Source organism: Protopterus annectens, chromosome 14.part0, assembly GCF_019279795.1.
Source record: "Protopterus annectens isolate FY-2018-M chromosome 14.part0, PAN1.0, whole genome shotgun sequence".
Classification (NCBI taxonomy): domain Eukaryota; kingdom Metazoa; phylum Chordata; order Ceratodontiformes; family Protopteridae; genus Protopterus; species Protopterus annectens.
Window position 1 is genome coordinate 18,870,823 of NC_056748.1, and position 20,118 is coordinate 18,890,940.

General features: G+C 44.5%; 1 protein-coding gene across 1 annotated transcript in view; it reads left to right on the forward strand.

Annotated features, from left to right (window-relative positions):
• Window positions 1–20,118, forward strand: part of SGCB (sarcoglycan beta) — a 362,798-nt gene that overhangs the window by 131,840 nt on the left and 210,840 nt on the right. Inside the window, exon 3 of the mRNA XM_044055720.1 lies at window positions 13,813–13,998. Coding sequence (XP_043911655.1) covers window positions 13,813–13,998 — 186 coding nt within the window. The remainder of the gene's footprint in view (window positions 1–13,812; window positions 13,999–20,118) is intronic.

Below are 20,118 nucleotides of genomic sequence, written 5' to 3' on the forward strand. Positions count from 1 at the left end.
AATAACTCTCTCCTTGAAACTGCTAATATTTTCAATACCTACTTTACAGATACCATTAGCAAACTTTTCCAACTTCCAACCCATATAATCACTCACCTCCCCCCTACAACAACATCATTCTTTCACACTTAATCCCATTCATACTAGCTGTATTAAAAACCTTCTTCTCAAACCTAAAGTATGTTCCCCATCAGCTGACAACTTGCCACCTCTCTTCCTAAAGGCTGCCGCCAGCTCTATGGCATACCCAGTCTCTATCCTTGTTAACCACTCAGTCTCTGAATTTACTGTTCCAACTCTTATTGCCATGCTCTCTCCCCTATCTAAAATTCTTGAACACTGTGTGCACAAACAAATTCTGTACTCTCTCACTCAAGGAAACTTCATCACTCCTACCCAGCATGGCTTCCTCCCGCACCATAGCACCACTACTGCTCTCATCTCCTTTACTAACTCCTTCTCCTTAGCCAGAGATGACAATAAGCTTGTGTTTTGCGTTTTGTTAGATTTTTCTAAGACCTTTTAACACTGTCTCCAACCCCATCTTCCTCTCTAAACTTTCTCAATTAAACCTCTCCCCCCCACAACTATGTCATGGTTTTCAAGCTGCATCTCAAACAGATAGCAATCCTTCAGATGGCTCACTAGTCTGTCTCATTTTCTTCCCATAAATATGGGAGTCCCACAAGGCTTTATGCTAGGCCTTCTACTCTTTGATATTTTTACAAATGAGCTCCGCACATCCTGTCCTCAGTCATCCCTCATACAGTATGCAGATGACTCCACTGTCATCACCATTGCACATAATCCTTCTAACTTGCATGCCGTCAGTCAAACCTCTTTTAACCTCACTGAAGCTTGGCTTACTGACAACCAACTCATACTGAACCCTAAAAAGACAAAATTCCTCCTATTCCAACGTAAATCTTTCAACCATCTTAAATCTTATTTTACTGTGTCTTCCCTTAATAGCACCACTATCTCAACTGAATCCCACAGAAAGCTCCTTGGAGTAATTATTGATGACCAACTTAAATTTGAACTCCATGTTCACCACTGTATTAAGAAAACCCACCAAAAACTTGGCATTCTCTGTAGAAACCAAAGGTTCCTTACTCCTAACTCCAGAATCTCACTTACCCAGGCTTATCGCCTCCCTAACCTCTTCTGCTGCTCTCGAATCCTTACTAACTTACTGTCCTGTCTGCTATCTAAACTGGAAATCACATATAACATAGTGGCTAGATTTGCAGCTAACTTGCCACAAAAATCACACCACTGTAATGCTCTTCAAATACTCAGTTGGTTAGAATTTCCTTAACAACTTTTACTTACTCATCTACTCATTATTCACTCTATTCTTAAGAAACCATCTTCCTGTCCTAGCATATCCTGTCATGTCTCCTTATATAACCCACTACGCACCATCAGAAGCTCAGACCAATGTCTCTTAAAGATACATAAACCCCAAAAGTCACTTGACAAAATCTATATAGTTTTTATCATTTTCTAGCATGGAATAAGCTACCCTTGTCCCTTAGATCTATCAGCCATGCATATTCTTTCAAGACAGCCCTCAAAAATTACCTTTTCAGTGATTGGAAATGTAATTGCAACCATCCCACTTAACTTTTCCCTTCTCTTACCACTTCTTCCACTCCATATGTACTCAACCCATGTTTAAATTATCTGATGTAATGTGATCCTATCTCGCCTACATTCTGTACTGATGGGTTCGGAGCCGATCCTCGGCTCCGACTCGGCACGCTATACTATAGAACAAAGTCTCTTATTGGCTGAGCTATCCCACATCCCAGGATGCACCACCATTGCTTCCCCAGATCTCGTTTGCCGCTTCTACAGCAAAGACGTGGTCTCTGACTTGGCTGAGCTAAGTGTTTGTTACTTCAAAAATTTCTGTCAGAACTTTTTTTCTAATCTACCCAAAAGCTGTTTTAACAGCTATTCGTTGTTGTGTGACTGAGATTTCCGTTTTTTTTTTGGTGGTAAAATTGTCTTAGTTTGAGGAAAAGGATCCCGTTTAAGTTAGAGGGGCCTTGCCCTCGCGCGTTGTTGAAAGTTTTTAGTGTGAGTCTTTCTGTGCTAGTCTAGAGTTGGGTCAAGTGTTCCCGTTTAAGTTGGAGGGGCCTTGTCCTCAATTTACGTATTTCCTTTAACCTTTGGTGTATTTAAAGTTTATATCTGTGGTAGTGATTTGTGTATCAACATGTCAAAAGAGCACAGACCATCAGGGTTCAAAAAATGCTCTAAATGCAGTTACAAAATGTCAATTACGGACGACCACTTATTGTGCGTTTATTGTTTAGGCCCTAAGCATCTTCAAGAGTCATGCAGTGTTTGTCATGCTTTTTCCTCCCGTGTCCTCCAAGAGAGGAAAAATAAATTGATTTTAAAAGGGCTTATCACCCCTTCCTTTGAGGAGGCTTTATCTTCTTCTTCTTCGCCTTCAAAGAAAAAGAAATCGTCGTCTCCGACCAGCCCGTCGGAACCGGCTACAAAGAAATCTCGGCAGGCTTCTCCATCGGCTCCACAAACTTCGGAGCCGAGGGCGGAACGGTCTGCCTCGATGCCTCCAGCCTCGACTCCTCTGGCTTCGGAGTCGACGGCTAGAGCTTCGAGAGGTGGGTCACCTTCATCGGCTCCACTGTCTTCGGAGCCGATGAGAGTTGCCCGCTCAGACTCTTCCCCTTTGGCACCGAAGTCCACTTCGGCTCCGAGGGAAATTGCAATGGTTGTGGAGTCTCCCTCGGCACCGATATTTATCGAGACTATTCGGAGCCGGTCCCCCAGTCCTTCGGAACCTGTGGAGAAGTCGACTCGAACTCGTTCGATCTCTTCTCGGTCTTCGAGAATGTCGGATTCGGACATAGACAGGGTGCTTCAAAGGCTGTTTCAGTCTCCAGTCTTTCAAAAGTTGGTTTCGGCTCCAGCCCAGTCGGCTCCGGAGCTGGTTGCCCACCCTGTTGTCTTGGTTCCTCCTCCAACAGCCTCGGCACCGTTGGAGTCGGTGCTGGTGGAGCCGGTGGAGGTTTTCGGGTCGGTTCCGACCCTTACTCCAACCCCGCCCTTCGGGTCGGAGTTCGGTACTCGGACCTCCTCTTTTGGCCCCGGGGGTGACGCTTTGGGACCGATGTTTTCGGTTCCGAGCCTCCCTCTCGGTGCGTCGGCTGCGGGAGTGCCGTCTACTGTTGTGGCCTCAGGGGTTGGACCTTCCCAGGACTCTGGGGGTCCCGCCTTCAGGGCCATGAGAAGTGCTTTGGCAAAATCTTCTTTGGCCACCTCCACCGTCTCACTGTCACCTTCCCTTGGCACGGAGACTGGTTCCTTTGTAATCCCCCTGTCTCAAGACTGCTGAGCCCTGGGGCCTGAGGCTACCCTCATCGGGGTTCCCTCCTTCCTGAAGGTCCCTCCAGAGCTTCTTTGGAGGAACCTCCGAAGAAGAGACAGTGCAAGAGGAAGCACGTCGACTCCCCGGACGAGTCTCTCACCTCGGACACCGAACTCGATGATGCGGAGGGTCCTCCAAGTCGTCCTCGGATGATGTCTCCTTTGCGGACATTTTGGAGATCCTGAAGCAACGAGGCGGCTGGCAGTCCAAACCCCCTTCCACTGAGGATTCGGTATTCCTCAAGGCCTTCGGGGCTCAGCCCTCCGCCTCCTGGGTGTCTCCACCCTTCGATGAGCTCCTGGATTTGATCTCTCGAAGGGCGTGGGAACACCCGGATTCTGTGGAACCGGTGCCAGCTCGCCCCAATAAATTTCTCTCAGCACTCCCTGAAAAGGATTTTCTCTCCAAAGGCGTGGCTGTAGATGCCCTGGTGGTGGCATCTGCTACCCAACAAGATGTGGCAGAGGCTTCAACGTCCGTTCATCCTCCTAATAAAGAGTCTAGGAGCATGGATCGGTACGGGAAGCGCACCCTTACTTCAGCGGCCTTTACTTTAAGGTCTCTGAATTATTTGACGCACTTCACCAGACTTCAGAGGGATCTGGTCAAGGAACTTTCAGATACCCTCTCGAGTAACTTACCTGAGCAGTTGGCCCAGACGGTTAACTCTCCGCTGGCTACCCTGTCATCGTTATCGAACTGGTCCATGAGGCTCATTTCATATGCAGCCGAGGGGGCGAGCAGTGCGGCGGGAACAGGCGTTGCTCTACGGAGACAAGCCTGGCTCCGCCTGTGTCATTTTGCGGAGGCCTTTAAGTCTTCCTTTGCCGACGCTCCCTTTGATGGGTCCTCTCTGTTTGGACCCAAGGTAAAGGACACCTTGACTCGCTGTGAACAAGAGGGTAAGACTTTAACTGCCGTAGGGGCACGGTTTTCCACTCCCTTCAGGCCTTATCCCAAGGCTAGAAGAGGGGGGAAAATGTGGTTCCGTAAATCTCAAAAGCCTTACTCTTCGCAGCAGAGCGATCCCCCTTCTAGAGGCAGAGGAGCGTCCCAGAGGCGGCGGAGGCCCCCGCAACACTGGAGACCGCGAGTCCTTTCGTGGCTCCTCAACCTTCCAGCATCCCTGAAGGAGTGCCCAACTGTGCAGCTCCGGAGCCAGTCGGGGGTCATTTTTCGAAGCACCTAAAGGCCTGGGAGAGTATCACTCAGGACCAATGGGTGCTCCGAATCATCACCGGAGGTTACACCATCCCTTTTTCTCAACCCCCACCTCCATCCCAGAAAATCCCGGACCCGCCACCCAGTCAACGGGATCTTGCAGCCAACGAAATATCAAAGCTGCTTCAAAAAGGAGCCATCCAACCTGTCCCCGCAGGCCAGACCGGATTAGGGACTTACTCAAGATTCTTTTTGGTGCCAAAAAAGACCGGGGACTTGAGGCCCATTTTGGATCTCAGCAAACTAAATCGTTCAGTGAAAAAGTCCAAGTTCCGGATGGTCACCTTACAATCCATTCTCCCGCTGCTGGAGAAAGGTGTTTGGATGTGCTCCATAGATCTCAAGGACGCCTATTATCACATCCTGATAGATCAGGCGTCCAGGAGACACTTGCGCTTCAGCCTGGGAGACAGTCATTTCCAGTTCCGTGCACTGCCCTTTGGTCTCACCACAGCCCCCAGGGTGTTCACCAAATGTTTGGCGGTGGTGACTGCTCACCTGAGAAGTCTAGGATTCCAGGTGTTTCCATACCTAGACGACTGGCTCCTAACTGCCATCTCCAGGCGTCTACTCTTGCAGAACCTAGCAGCCACTATATCTCTAGGCAACTCCTTAGGAATCATCTTCAATTGGTCAAAGTCCGTGTTGCTGCCATCTCAGCGCATCCGGTTTATCGGAGCAGAGATAGACTCAAAGCAAATGCGAGTCTATCTTCCTGCAGAGAGGATAGAAACACTACAGTCTCAAGTTCGAGCTTTGCTCCTCAGACGTCGAGCCCCAGCGAGGATGGTCCTATAACTGTTAGGGTCCATGTCGGCCACAGTTCTCCTAGTCCCCTTAACAAGGTTACATATGAGGATTCTCCAGTGGCTCCTGTCAGTCCAGTGGTCTTATCAGGATCTCCCACTCAGTCACCACATTCTGATCACAGAGACGTGCAAACAGGACCTTCGTTGGTGGCTTCTTTCCTCCAACCTGGATCAGGGGCGACCCTTCGTTCCACCACCCCAGTGGCCACACTGACTACGGACACCTCCCAGATGGGGTGGGGGGGGGGATTACCTGGGCAGGTTAGTCCAAGGCCAGTGGCACTCCGACGAGAGTCTCCTCCACATCAACATACTGGAAATGAGGGTGGTGCTTCTATCGCTGCAAGCACTACACAGTTACCTCCCCCAGGGCACTATTGCCATCCAGTCCGACAACATGTCGGTAGTCTGGTACCTGAACAAGCAAGGAGGGACCAGATCCTACCCTCTTTGCAGAGAGGCCATGAAGGTATGGGATTGGGCGATTGCAACCAAACGTTTTCTGGTAGCAACACACATTCCAGGGAAATCGAATGTGATAGCCGACAAGCTGAGCAGAACTATTCTCTCCCCTCACGAGTGGTCTCTGAACTACACAGTAGCAACTCAGATTTTCAGGAGATGGGGATCTCCTTGCTGCGACCTTTTCGCAACCCCCCTCAACACGAAATGCCAACAGTTCTTCTCTCTCATCCCAGTTCCGGGGGAGATTCCCAAGGATGCCCTAGTCCAAGCTTGGCCCACCGGGCTGCTATACGCCTTTCCTCCGGTTCCCCTTCTTCCCAAGGTGATCCAGAAGGCGATTCGCTTGGAGAGCAAAATGATTTTAATTGCCCCATACTGGCCTCGTCAAGTCTGGTTTCCCTTTCTTCGCAAATATGCACTGGACGGTCCATGGTTCCTGGACCAAGTTCCGGATCTCTTGACCCATCAGTCGGGACAGCTACATCAGTCCCCCCACTCGTTGAAGTTAACAGCTTGGCTCCTCCTCTTCCCGACCATAGTCAGGAACCATGCTTTGGACCTGGAAGTCATACATATCTTATCCTCGGCCCACAACACTTCTACTAAGAAAATGTATAACAGCAAATGGAAGAGATTTGCTATTTGGGCCCAACTCCGGGGCTTAGACCCCATGACAGCCCCGGTGTCAGAGGTTCTGAAGTTTTTAGCTTCTCTGTTCAACCAAGGTTGTTCGGTCTCTACCATCAAAGTTCAGTTGGCGGCTATTTCCACTTTTCATGAGAGCATAGAACCACCTTTGATGAGCAACAAGTTGTGTAAAGCCTTCATGAAAGGTGCTGGGCTGCTACGGCCCCCGATATCTCATCCCACTCCACCGTGGGACCTTAATGTGGTGTTAGGTGCTTTAACCTCTTCCCCCTTTGAACCGGCAGCAACTTGTGACTTAAAATTTCTTTCTTGGAAGACTGCTTTATTAGTTGCAATTACATCAGCCAGGCGAGTTTCAGAACTTCAAGCCCTATGTATCAAACCGCCATATCTGTTTTTTCACAAGGATAGAGTATCCCTCAGACCGAACCCATCCTTTGTTCCTAAGGTTTGTTCTACTTTTTGTCTGCAGCAATCACTGGAACTTCCAGTTTTCTTCCCGAAGTATTCAAACAGAGTGGAGTATATCTTTCACACCTTAGATGTCCACAGACAATTACTCTTCTATTTGGATAGGACGCACCAAACACGAAAAGCAGATCAATTGTTTGTGTCCTTTTCGGATAATAAATTGGGCAAAGCCGTCACGAAAGTCACTATTGCCAAGTGGATCAGAGACTGTATCAGTCATACTTACTCCATTTCTAACAAAGAGCTTATAGCTACAGTGAAAGCTCATTCTACCAGGGCTATGGCTACTTCGGCAGCCTTTCATTCCAAGCTTGCTATTAGTGACATTTGTGCGGCGGCTACATGGTCTTCTCCTCACACCTTTATTTCTCATTACAAATTGGACGTGGCATCTCGGGGGCGAGCTTCCTTCGGTTCCACAGTTCTCAGGAGTGTTTTCCAGTGAGCCACCCAGGAATCAGGTGCTAGGGACGCTGTCCCATCAGTACAGAATGTAGGCGAGATAGGATCACATTACATCTTTTAGTTATGTACTTACCATAACTTCAGATGTATGGGATCCATCTCGCCTACATTCCTAATAACTCACCCTCCTTCCCCCTGCCTTGGAGATCAGAAGAGACCGGACGGTCCGAGTTCAATTGTTTCCTCTCTTGAAACTTCTGGCAATGTTATATCAACAGTCTATGTGTGTGTGCATATGTGCGGACAAACAAGATCTGGGGAAGCAGTGGTGGTGCATCCTGGGATGTGGGAATAGCTCAGCCAATAAGAGACTTCGTTCTATAGTATAGCGTGCCAAGTCGGAGCCGAGGATCGGCTCCGAACCCATCAGTACAGAATGTAGGCGAGATGGATCCCATACATCTAAAGTTATGGTAAGTACATAACTAAAAGTTTCTTACAATCTGGAACTAAAGTCTACTCCCTATTCCCCTCCAGTTTCCTCCCCCCATTATTATGACACTTATTTTCTCTTACTGTTATTACATTGTTTTTCATCCCACTTCCACTGCCTCTTATCATTTTTTCCTGTACATATTTAATACTAGACCCTCAATATTTCTGTCATATGCTTTTCGGCCACTTTTTTTTACTAACAATCTTAATGTCCTCTGCTAGGTATGTTGTCCTTTTTGCAGAGTTCTTGGATATTTTACTATTATTGTTCTCCTATTTAAATTAGTGTTCATAGTTCTTACTGTACTTATTTTACATTGCTTCCTAAAACAATACTGTGAATTGATTGCTTGTTAAGTTTAAAATGTGTATTTCTGCATTACTTGAGTAACTTGTACTTTGGAGCTTTTCTCCCCGGGACTCAGCTGAAAAACGGGGTAAGAGCAGATGGACTAACCCGATCAACAAATGTCACATAAATAATAAATAAATACCCAAGATTACATTTAATGATGATGGCCCATGTCCAGTAGGGTTGTGGGCGCTATCGCTGGTAAGAATTTGCAGTACTCCATAAACTCATCTAGGTTCTTCTTGAACAGTGTCATAGAGGTGGTCTGTTTCACATGAATTGGTAGCCTGTTCCAAAGACATGGCAATCAATGTGAGATAAATCTGTCCCTCCTGCGTGTCCTATTTAAGTCACAGGCCATGTTTATGGCCTTGGAACAAGTAGCCCTAGACCCATTTGATTTATGGATATGCCGTAAGTTCATTAGGTTTGGGTCTTTGGATGCAGTGTAGGCCAGGCATAAGTCTCCCCTAAGAAGTCTATATGATACAGAGTATAGTGACAGGGATTTTAGTTGGTCCATGTTTAAGGCACATGGTGGTGGCCCTTGATCTTCTTTTTAGAAACCTCAGGTCTCTCTAATTGCTGTAGGTGCTTAGTGCAGTACATACCAAATGGGCCGTTTTCCTCAATTATGAGGTGGATAAGTGCAGAGTATAGGGGGATTATAATTTCTTTTACTCGAGGTGATGTCTTTACTAATCAGGTGAGTTACGTGGAAAGCTTTCCTTACAATGGTAGATACATGGTGGTCGAAGTTAAGGTCACGGTCATCCTGTGATTCCAGGTCCCTTACCACTTCATGGGTACTTAGTGTATTGTTATTGATTTGATAGTGTGAAGGGACATTATTTGTGCCAAAGGGAATGGCGATGCTTTTCTTTACATTCAGTTTGAAACTGTGACTAATGCACCAGTCCTTGATCTATGTGAGACCATCCTGGAGTATACTGACACCATTTGAGGATTTAATTATTGCACCTAGTTTGCAGTTGTCTGCAAACTTGGTCAGCCACAACCATTTACTTTTTGACTTGACCTTCTGAGAAGTATATACCAAACAGGCGGGTGCCCAGCACTGTGGCAACCAACTGGTAACAGGTATGCTGATTGATGTGAAGTCATCCACTTTGATAGTGTGTGTCTGATTTGTGAGCCAGTTGGCAACCCATCTTACAAAGCAGAGAACTGAAGTTTATCAATAATGTCTGAATGCGGGATTGTGTCAAAAGCATTTGCCAAGTTGAGGTATGCTGTGTGCACAGATTTGTCCTCATCAATGGCCTTGGTCATACTTTTAAAAAAAATCCACCAGATTTAACAGGCAGGATCTGCCCTTCATGAAGGTGAATTGGGAAGGTTACAGGGTTTGGAGGTCACTGTGTCATTAGTTATGAGGTCCGTAATGATACGTTCCATAGCCTTTCAGATGAGGCTGGTCAAGCTTATGGGTCTGTAATTCCTTGGGTCTTTTGCTAGGCTACCTTTGTGGAGGAGAATAACTGTAGCTGTTCTGCATTTCACAACAACAAAGCCTGTGGTTAGGCTATGATTGAAAAGGGTACTAAGTGGTGAGGCTAGTCTATGTTTTAGCCTGTTTAGAAGACAGCCTGGGATGTCATCTGGTCCCATACAGGCTATGTTCTTTGCCTTGGACATGCTTGAAAAGGGTACTTAGTGGTGAGGCTAGTTTATGTTTTAGCCTGTTTAGAAGATGGCCTGGGATGTCATCTGGTCCCATACAGGCTATGTTCTTTGCATTGGACATGGCTTTGAGGACCTGCTCTTCAGATATGTAAAGTGGGGGGGTATGGGGGAAGGTTTGTTGTAAGTTAGGAAGGGATAAGGGAGTGAAAATTTTGCCAAACCTATCCACTAACAGGTTTGCTATCTCTGTGGGGTCAGTGTGTGGGATACTGTTGGCCACCAGTTCTGCACATGCTTGGGTCCTACCCTTTAGGTTACATACATAGCTGTAAAAGGCGTTATGGTTATCCTTGACAGTACTTGCGAGGTTTCTCTCAAAGGAGCTCTTAGACAATTTGACAAGTTGTCGTATTTGCCTGTTAAGGCTGAGGAGGGTGCTTTTCCATTGCTGGGTCCTTGTCTTTGTTTTCTTGGACAGAAGTTTGACAAGAGAGAGCATTGGAATGGTGGATGCCATGAAACCCGAACTCTCAAAAACACCCTGGCTGTAATGGAAGCCAGAGGAAGAACTGTATCAAAGAAAGAAATGAGAGTTTAAAGTCTTTGGAGAAGGCAGGGATGCAAGTATTGGCACCATCTGAATCCTGCAACCCAGAAAAATATGATCCTGAGAAGTAGTCAGAAAAGATATTTTTAAATTTATAGTGAACCCCTAGGCTCTGAAGAAGGGAGACAGCAAAATGAAGCTTTTGCAAAAGGGTCTCTTGAGAAGACACCTGAATCAACAAGTCGTACAAATAAGTAAAAATGTGGATCCCTTGAAACCCGCAAAAAGCAATCACAGGAGCAAGGCATTTGGTGAACACCCTTGGGGCAGTAGAAAGGTCAAATGGGCAAAGCAGGGAACTGAAAATGCCAGGCAGCAACAGAAAAATGTATAAACTTCCTGAAAAGGTGATGCATTAGAATATGAAGATAAGCATCCTTGAGATCCAGAGACATCATATAGGCCTGAGGGAGCAAGAGAGGAAACAGAATCTGAAGGGATAACATCTGAAATGAAAGTACCTTTATAAAAGTGTTTAGCTGGAAGAGATCTAGAAAAGGCCTCCAAGTGCACTCTTTTGTGGACACTAGAAACAGTCTTGAGTAGAACACTTTTCCCCTTTGGGACACAGGCACCTCTTGAATAGTACCTTGAGACAAGAGATCTTGAAGAACCTTTGGTAAAAAGGGAAGTTGTTCCTGAGGAGGCTAAAGAGTGCCTATAAAAGGAGGATGGTATTTCCACACCATGAAGTACCCTTGATGAATGATCAACAGAATCCAAGAATCCTGAGTGATCTGATCTGAAGCCAAACTGAAAGAGAAAGAAAAGGTGAAGAGAAAGAGGAATGTGGCTGGGAAGAGATGGATAGTCACACAGCACCTGGTTTGTCCAGAAAGGAATGCTTTGGAGTCCCCATAAACTGAGTAGCCTTAGCTAGAGAGCCAGTTTGCCACTTTTCATACCTTTAGTAGAAGGACGAGATTGCCTGTGAACAAAGACATGCTTAGTGGGGTAGTTTCTCTGAAATTTAGGCACAGGAGAAAGAAACACATGTTTAAGTTCCTGTAAGGTGTTTCCCGTATCCTGAAGGGACTTAAACAAACCAGCAGCTGCTTCTCCAAACAAAGGTTTAGAATCCAGAGGAGTATCCATCAACTTAACTTTAATTATCATCAGATAGAAGTTGAAACTTAAGCTAAGAATACCTCCTTATGACTGAACCAAAAACAGCAGTCCTAGAAGCGGCATCTGCCACATCATAACTACATTTAATAGAATGACAAACAACATGAGAGGAAGTCCCTAGCAAGGAGAGAACATAAGTTTTACCTTTGGAGTCTGTAAAATCAGAAATAAGTTGACAGGCATGAGAAAGGGGCCAGCAGCAGGACATTTATATAAGAAACAACAATCCTCAGGAACCCTATAAAACCTGTCAAGCTTCTTGGGACACTGGGGAGAGAATCAGGTGCATGAGAGGCATTGGCGGAAGCATCCAGTAAAGCAGCCAAAACAGAAGGAATAGCCACAGGTTTAGGAGATTCCAACTGCAGCAACTCATAGTACCTCTTTTGGATATCAGAGACCTGAGCACAATCCCACTTAAAAATTCCATCATCCTAGAGAGTGTGTCTCCAAAGGAAATTTCCTCTGAAGGAACATCAGACATAATAGATTCCTCTTCCTCTGATCCATAGTCCAAAGGAGAAGGAATTTGAGTAGAATAAGTTAGGTATTCGTCAGCAGAATCCAACTTATCCTCAGAAGAATCCTGGTATCTAGGCCTTTTAAGAGGAGTAGAGGACCAAGGAGGAGCAATAACTGAAACCCCATGAGGAGACTTTAAGGCAGAAAAAAACCTTTGAGTAAAATCCTGACACTCACTTTGAAGATCCCTAGAAGCAGAAGAAACATGTTTAATATATTTTTTTTCTTTTTTAAGGGAATGTCAGACCCAGGACGACAGTTGAGAACAATCGCAGGAACTTCTTCCCCAACCAAAAACTAAAGAACTCCCCTAGACCCCTCGGGAAAAAAAACAATCGTGGTTCCATCTGAACATCTGAGATGGGCGCTTTCAGTGCCTCTTTGGATATGCTGCCAGCCAGATCCTCACCAGCCTCCAACACGATTACTGCAGAAAAATCCAACAACACAGCCAGGTGAGCCTCTTGGTTTGTAATGACCTTGTGAGAAACACCTGGCTGGACAGTGGGAGATTCCGGTTGTACCTTTTTCTTCCCTAACGGCTGACCCTCAGGGCAGGAGATTCCTTCCACTGCATCTTTAGGTAGTAGCTTCAAACACTGATACTTAAAGATAGAAAGAAAGGTAAGAAAGTCTACTGCAAAGGGTTTTTTGGACAAACTCCTGACAAATTGAACAAGACATATGGTCCTGAGAAACACCTAGGCAAAAAAGACACTTATCGTGGCAATCTCTATGGGAATCCGTCTCCCACACTTGTATTTACCCTTCCTGGATGACTTTAATCCCAAGGAACACAAAAACAAGAAAAAAATAAAATCCCCAGTGGGGCACTTATCTTGCAAGTATAGTAGACGGGCATAGTTAGTCACTGGAGAATGAAAGTACATTCAACTGGCAGAAAATGGACGCAGTAAAACAGACCAACAGTGTAAAAGATATGTTCAGACTAGCAAAGAAGTTTTGTTTTTGGTAGGCCTGAACACCAAATTTATGTCCTATGTTACACAGGGAGCATTTGGTGACATTCTGCTTACCTTTAAAATAACAGGAGCCTTTAGTAGACTGGCCAGACAATGGGCTTCTGCCACAGGGGAACCCATATGTTTTGAGTACTGCGCAGTGAATCTAAAGACATCACTTATTTCAGCAGCATTGGAACATGGCCTGAATTCTGATCCTTGTTATTGAAAAAAATCATAACAGCAATTGAGAGTGACATACTCTGTGTTAAGCAAGGTAAGAGTCTTATAAAACCTACCATTGATGAAATGCAGTTTGAGAGGATATGTTTTTGGGACTGCTGCTAAAGACATTTCTTACATTCTGGTATGCCAGTTATGTATTAATGGAGGTTAGCACTAAAATGGTTTCCAGAGTACCATAATCGCAAGTAACATGGGGAGCATAACATTTAGTAGCTTTGCAGGCTTGGACTTGCTGAATGTATCATAAAACCCTACTTTGCTCTTAATATCTGTACTTTGTTTTTATGTTTTGTTGTCTTTACCATTCTTTACACCAAGACTTGTTTTAATGTATGAATAATACAGCAGATTGTAATCATATGTATAACAAAGTTTGATATACTTTTCATACTTGTCACTGAATAGCTTTGCTTTTTATTTTTAAGATTACTCTAGTGATATGGGCAGTGATTCGTATTGGCCCACAAGGATGTGACAGTATGGAATTCCATGAAAGTGGCCTGCTACGGTTTAAACAAGAATCTGATATGGGTGTTGTCCATTCTTTACACAAGAGTACTGTAGGGGGTAGAAGAAATGAAGATTTGTTGATCACAGGCAATAATCAACCGGTAAGTGGAAGCATAATACTTTATAACTGATCTTATGATTTTTCTCAGAATGATTAAGAGTCAAATTCCCAAAAGATTGCTCTTTGTGCAAGTCTGCCCTGATTCTGAAAGACCTGCTGTCAGTATAAATGACTTACTTTGGTGTAAAGCCTGTTTATAAACAAGCTAACTACAGGGACCAGATTCCAAAACACCTACCGTCAGTATAAGTGGTCACTTACACTGAGAGCAAGTCTTTTGGAAATCGGGGCTTAACTCTTATTAGAATTGTTAATTTGCAACTTCTGGCCATTTACAGTAGAACGTCTTATTTATAAACAGTGCAGTATGTATTACATAATATGGACTGTATTTCTTTTCTTTGGTACTGAAGTAGTATGAAAAAATAGATGTGTGTAATATATCATATATGCACACATTTGTATGTATGTAATGTATGTGATAAGTGTGTATATGTGTGTGAGAGAGAGAGAGACATTGTAATGTACTTGGTTGCAGTTTTGCTTTCTACCATGATTTGTTAATTTTATGTAATTGTTTGATATGAACCTGGAACATAGTATTAGCTTGCATTTTTGTTTAGTACTGTGATCTGTTTGTATATTTTTGATAGAAATATATTTACCTGTTATAGTAACCACTGTGTGGGTAGACCAGATGGCAGCAAAGGTGGCGACTACCCCCAGACACAAGGTGTTAGATGGCATGATTGGCAAGATCTATTTTTTAATTTAGTCAGGACTCCTGCTTAAGAGAGATGCAATGCATTCCAGGATTGGAGAATGGACATTTTTTCTGCATGTCCTCTCCATGGTCGAGTGGCGTTCGAAAGACATGTGTAAATGGGCGTGCTTCGTTGAAGGTTGGGCGTCAAGCTGGCACCGTAAAAATTTACTGCCAGTCATTAGCGGACCGGAGTTTTGCTGTGGCGTCCCCTAACTGGGAAAAGCCGAAAGAAGAACAACATCCTAGCATTGAGGGGTGCCAGAAAGGGAGAAAGGGGAGCAGCACTGGGTGCCAAATGAGCTTACTACAGCTTTACCAGTAGCTTGCAGTCAAGGTCTTCCATTTTCCCTTCCAGCAACCCTCCGGTCAGTCACCACAGGCAGTTCAGACCTTACATGTAGAGAGGTTTCAGAAGGAGTCGAAGTGTAAACTCTGTTGGATGCAGTGGACACACACAAGCACGTGAATGTCAGAGAAATGTTGGCTGACATCAATGCTTTAAAAGGCATAAAACATCTATGGTTCCCAGGACCTCTGCAGATTTATACAGACAACACCATAGTGATGCCAGATGCTACCCTCTCTGCATACTGGCTTTGATAGCTTGGTAAGTAGCAATTCAGCTCAGTCCGACTCTTCAGGCTTCATGTATTCTGTCAGCACAAATTACTGCAGACAAGCTCAGCAGGACCAGAACAGATCTCCTCCCCAGCGCAGGTAAACTTTGTTGTGGGGTCTTTCCAGAATTGATACAGCTGTGGGGAACACCTCACGTAGATCTGTTTGCCTTTTCTCAGAACAGACAACTAAAGAAATTCTACTCCAGGATTTGTTTTAGTCAGGCTTGCTTTCTCATACCTTTTGATGGGAATGTACCTGTATGCCATTCCACCTTTTCCACTGATTATTTTGGTCCTTCTAAAGATCCAGAAGGGCTGTCTAAGCATTGTTATGGTCACTTTCTTCCGGCCAAGGCAGCAGTGGGTCACCTTTCTTTTCAGTTTGACCAAGGGCAGTTACCACAAGTTTCCCCACAGACTGTATTTGCTCACAGAATACATGGGGAGTTTGATATGTCCCAGTCTGGAAACTCATCAGCTAATTGCCTGGATGATGGAATCTTGATACATTTCAGGCACATTTTTTCTGACAATGTGAAGTAGGTATAAAGGAAGCAAAGTAGCCTGCTACTAGATCATATATGTGCAAGTGAGAACAATTTTCTGGTTGGTGCCAATCAAAAAAATAGGACAATTTTCAGGCCAGGTTGCCTCTGTTTCTTCTGGTTCTTGTTTATTTGTGTGATTTACTGTCCGATGGTTTGTAAAGCTCTTCTATCAAGGTACGCTTGCCAGCCATTCATGTTTGTCTACACCTGGATCCTCTTCTTTAAAACAATTCTCAAGTTAAACAGTTTTTCAAAGGGACACTACATACTCATCCACCTAAGAAACAGGTGGTTTCTCCCTAGGATCTCACTTTTGTGCTTCAAATACTATTGTTTACCTAACAAGCTCACAAGGCAGATTCCAGGTTCCTTACGTGGATTACTGTTTTATTTATTGCTCTTATATCTGCTAGGAGAGTATGCGAGTTACAAGCACATATGCAAGTCAGCCTTATCTCATTTTTCATAGGGACAAGGTTTGTTTGAGAACTAATGCTACTTTTATGCCTCGTGTTTTCTCAGAGACTACTTTAAGCTAGACCATTCATCTTCCATTCTTCTTTCCTAATCCATGAAAGAAGGGAAGGAATCCTTCACTCTGTGGATCTAGACAAGAGCTCAGGTACTGCTGTCCCAAGCTATTGGTTTTCATTATAATCACCACAGTAAGCCACTACCAGGCAGGGTTACAACTCATTCAACAAGGCCATTGGATTCTTTAGTGGCTTTTTGTAAAGGTCCGGATTCCGGGACTACTGAAGAGGATGCAACTTGGTCCTCTCTTTGCAATTTTGCAAAGCACTACAAACTGGATTCCTTTTCCAGGTCCAGAACAGGCTTTGTCAGTATTGTTCTCCAGGAACTCATGGAGTCTTTGTTATTGGCCTCATCCCTTTCTTTGTTACTTCTTAATAAGCTCTGAGAATCTACATAAGTAGTATATGATCCATTTATGACCTTATTAGAATTGTGTGAGTAAAGTTACTGCATCAGTAGACAATTCCATTATATCACAGTTACAGTAGACATCCCTCCCTCCAACCCCCTATTTTTTCAATTAGTCTACTAGTTGTAGCTGTCACTGTGGGTTTCATTATACCTTTTTGTAAATAGTTATGTTTCACTTTCTTTCTTAGTACAAGTGTACAGGGCTCTAGCCTCCTTCCAGGGCAAAACATTTTCTCAGGTAATTTGGCACTCCAACAACATTTTATAAGAAGTGCCTTGAGTGTTCCCAGCAGTTGTTACACATAGAATGTACCCAAAGCTTTGGGAAACTGGCCATTGCAGGGGGTAATACCCAAATAGCTTAGGCTATTGCAAAAGTGGTCCATTCAAACAACTGCTGTTATGGTAAGTTTACTTACACAAGTGTACTTTATCCAATGCATGATTGTAGGTCTTTAGTCCTTTTCCTCCTCACTCTAGATTTTGACAGATTGTTTAATGCATATTGAAAATGTTGCTGAATGAATGCTTGAGAACATGATTCAGCATTTAGGTGCAGTGCCAGCACTAAGTTCTGTTCTCTCATCTTAATCCATTGTACCACTCATACTGCATACTTCAATATTTTGTGTTTATCAGTCAGTGTGTGTACAGTACTGGTCAATTATATGTCGTACTACACCTTCATTCATCCCTTTTTCTAGGAAAGGTACAGGAAGCAAAGTGTTTGTTTATTTAAATTTGTTAACTAGGGTACAATACTGATCCACATAGGCCAATTTAGGGTCAACCCCCAAAAAAGTTAAGTAACAATATGGAATAGGTAGCAGAAATGAGACTGCATAAAGCTCACAAATTAAGTATGTACATGTCAGCAACAAGTAAAAATGAAAAGGTAAAATATTTATGTAAGGTTTCATACTCAATATGGACAAAAAGTAGACTAACCTTTAGAGTACGGTAATAAATGAGATTGAGATGAGAGGTAGTTGATACTGGAATGAAGAAGAGTCTCTATTCAGCAAACGTAAATATGGGAAAAGAATATTGAAAAGTTGAAGATAAGTCGTAGCTATAAGTAAAAGAGAAATTATAGGTGTTAAATGCATTTGCAGCTGTTTATAAAGGGTTATGCCTTAAGGCACAAGAATCTTGTGTGACATACAGAAGACACATAGGTAGATGCAGAGAATATAAACAATTATTTACAAGTGTTGATGTCTTAAGTCAAATATATAACAAGGCAACATGAGCCAGAACCATAACTGGGTGTAAGTAAAATGTCCTATGCAGACTGCCTCAAGGCCCTATCCCTGTGTTTTGTCTCCTACAGGCTTTTGAGGGGAAATTTGTGCTGGGCATACAGAGCATTGTCAGACCCCACTCTAGTGGACCTCCTGCATATCCACAAAACAAACAGCAGCAGAGTTACCCGTTCTAAAGACTTAAACATTGCCTGTGATATAAATAGGACCTGCTGGAGAGATAGGTATGTGTCCCAGAGACTAACCCATCTATGGAACAGGCTCCCCATCCATGTCAAGCATAGTTCCTCCCTGGCCCAGTTCAAGTGCAACTTGGACAATTGGACGAGAAATCAGAAATTCATCCCTGGTTTGGCACCTATGTTTCTAATGGACACAGGTAACCTGTAAATGGTTCATCTCCCTGGCCCCTGCTTACACTTACTAAGGGTATCAGAAATTGTCAGAGATTTGAAATGCATGGCTAGGCTTAAAAACGCCCTTGTGGTCGTTAGTCTAGTAAACACCTATAAACCTATGGTTCAACCAGCACCGTGGGCTGGTACTATGAACCAGGCCCCCCCACAAGCAGTTCAAGTGAAAAGGGAAAAGTAATAAGTCAGTCACAATATTGTATTCTACATCCCCTAGCTCTTTCATTTTTCCTGCTACTGAGGTACCAACATACCCCTCCACCTCCCACCCAAGCCATTCAGATTCTGATGTTCATCGTGCATACAGCTGCAGTCGTAACAGAAGGGTTTTCCTGCCGTCAGGCGGGTCCTCGGTCGGCCGAATTCCAAAGTCTAGGTCCGGCGTCGGATGTCGTCGCCTCTTCCCTGACGCCAGTGCGACAGGGGTATATAAGAACCAGCCGATGCCATTTTCTTCAGTCTTTCTTGCCGCGCGGTGCCCGAAGCAGAAGCAGTTCGCAAGTGCCGGTCGGCCAGCTCCTGAGATTACGAATATTTTTCAACCGAAGTCTTCTTGAAAGCTAAGTACCCCATTGGGGAAACATTTCTTGCCTCAGACCGATGCCAGACAAAGTTAATAATTGCATTTCATGTGGGAAGCAAATACCGCATAAGGATTTCCATTCCCTCTGCATTCCTTGCTTAGGCCCAGACCATGACGTCTCGGCCTGTCGTTTTTGTGCTACATTCAACAGACGCACTATTAAGCGTCGGACGGAGTTCGCCCAACACTATTTTGGCAAAAAGTTTAACTACATTATGTCATCGGATAATCCGACTCCAGTTTTGAGTAAAAAACGCAAAGATAAGGACCGACATATGAGGTCCGCGACTTCTACCGACACCACGCTAAAGCCGACTACTGGTGCTCCGGTTCTCAGCAAGGTGCCTACGCAGCCCCTGACTACCGATGACACTTCATTAGCGGTGTCTTCTGTGCCCGAGGTCGCAGGCTCTTTGACCCACACCCAGACTACAGATACCGAAGCCACTCTTGGCAGGGAAACTCAGAGTTTAGACAGGCCTGCCACCTCTCAAGGTGTCTTCAGGCCTTCTTCTTCTTTTTCCATTAAGGCTTTCACTAAATCTAAAGCAGCCATGCATTCTAAAAGACAAGCTCCACAGGGTCCCTTTCAAGGCCCCATGCCTAAAAAGCAAATGCTCAAAATGGCTGAGGATTTGATTACTCTTATCAGGGGTTCCCAACCCCCCTCGGATAAAAGGTCCAGAGTGGAGGAAGAATACCCTTCCTCTGACCAGGCCTCCATTACTTCAAAACATTCTGAAGACCAGGAACATTCATACTCCCCTTTTGAAGATTCTGATGCAGATGAGTCCATTCCCTCTGTCTCCCCCCTGAGGACTACTCTTTTGGGGAAACCTTGCATACCTTGAGGGAACACTTCCACTGGGAAGGCCAAGATTACTCAGACTCCAAGAAAAGGCTCAGGGATTTCCTCTTGCTCCCTTAGCACAGGCCTCTGGCTATCCCTCCTGTCTTGGACATACTAGATGATGTGTATTCAGAGGCCAGCCTTAACCCAGATTCTTTACCTCCAGC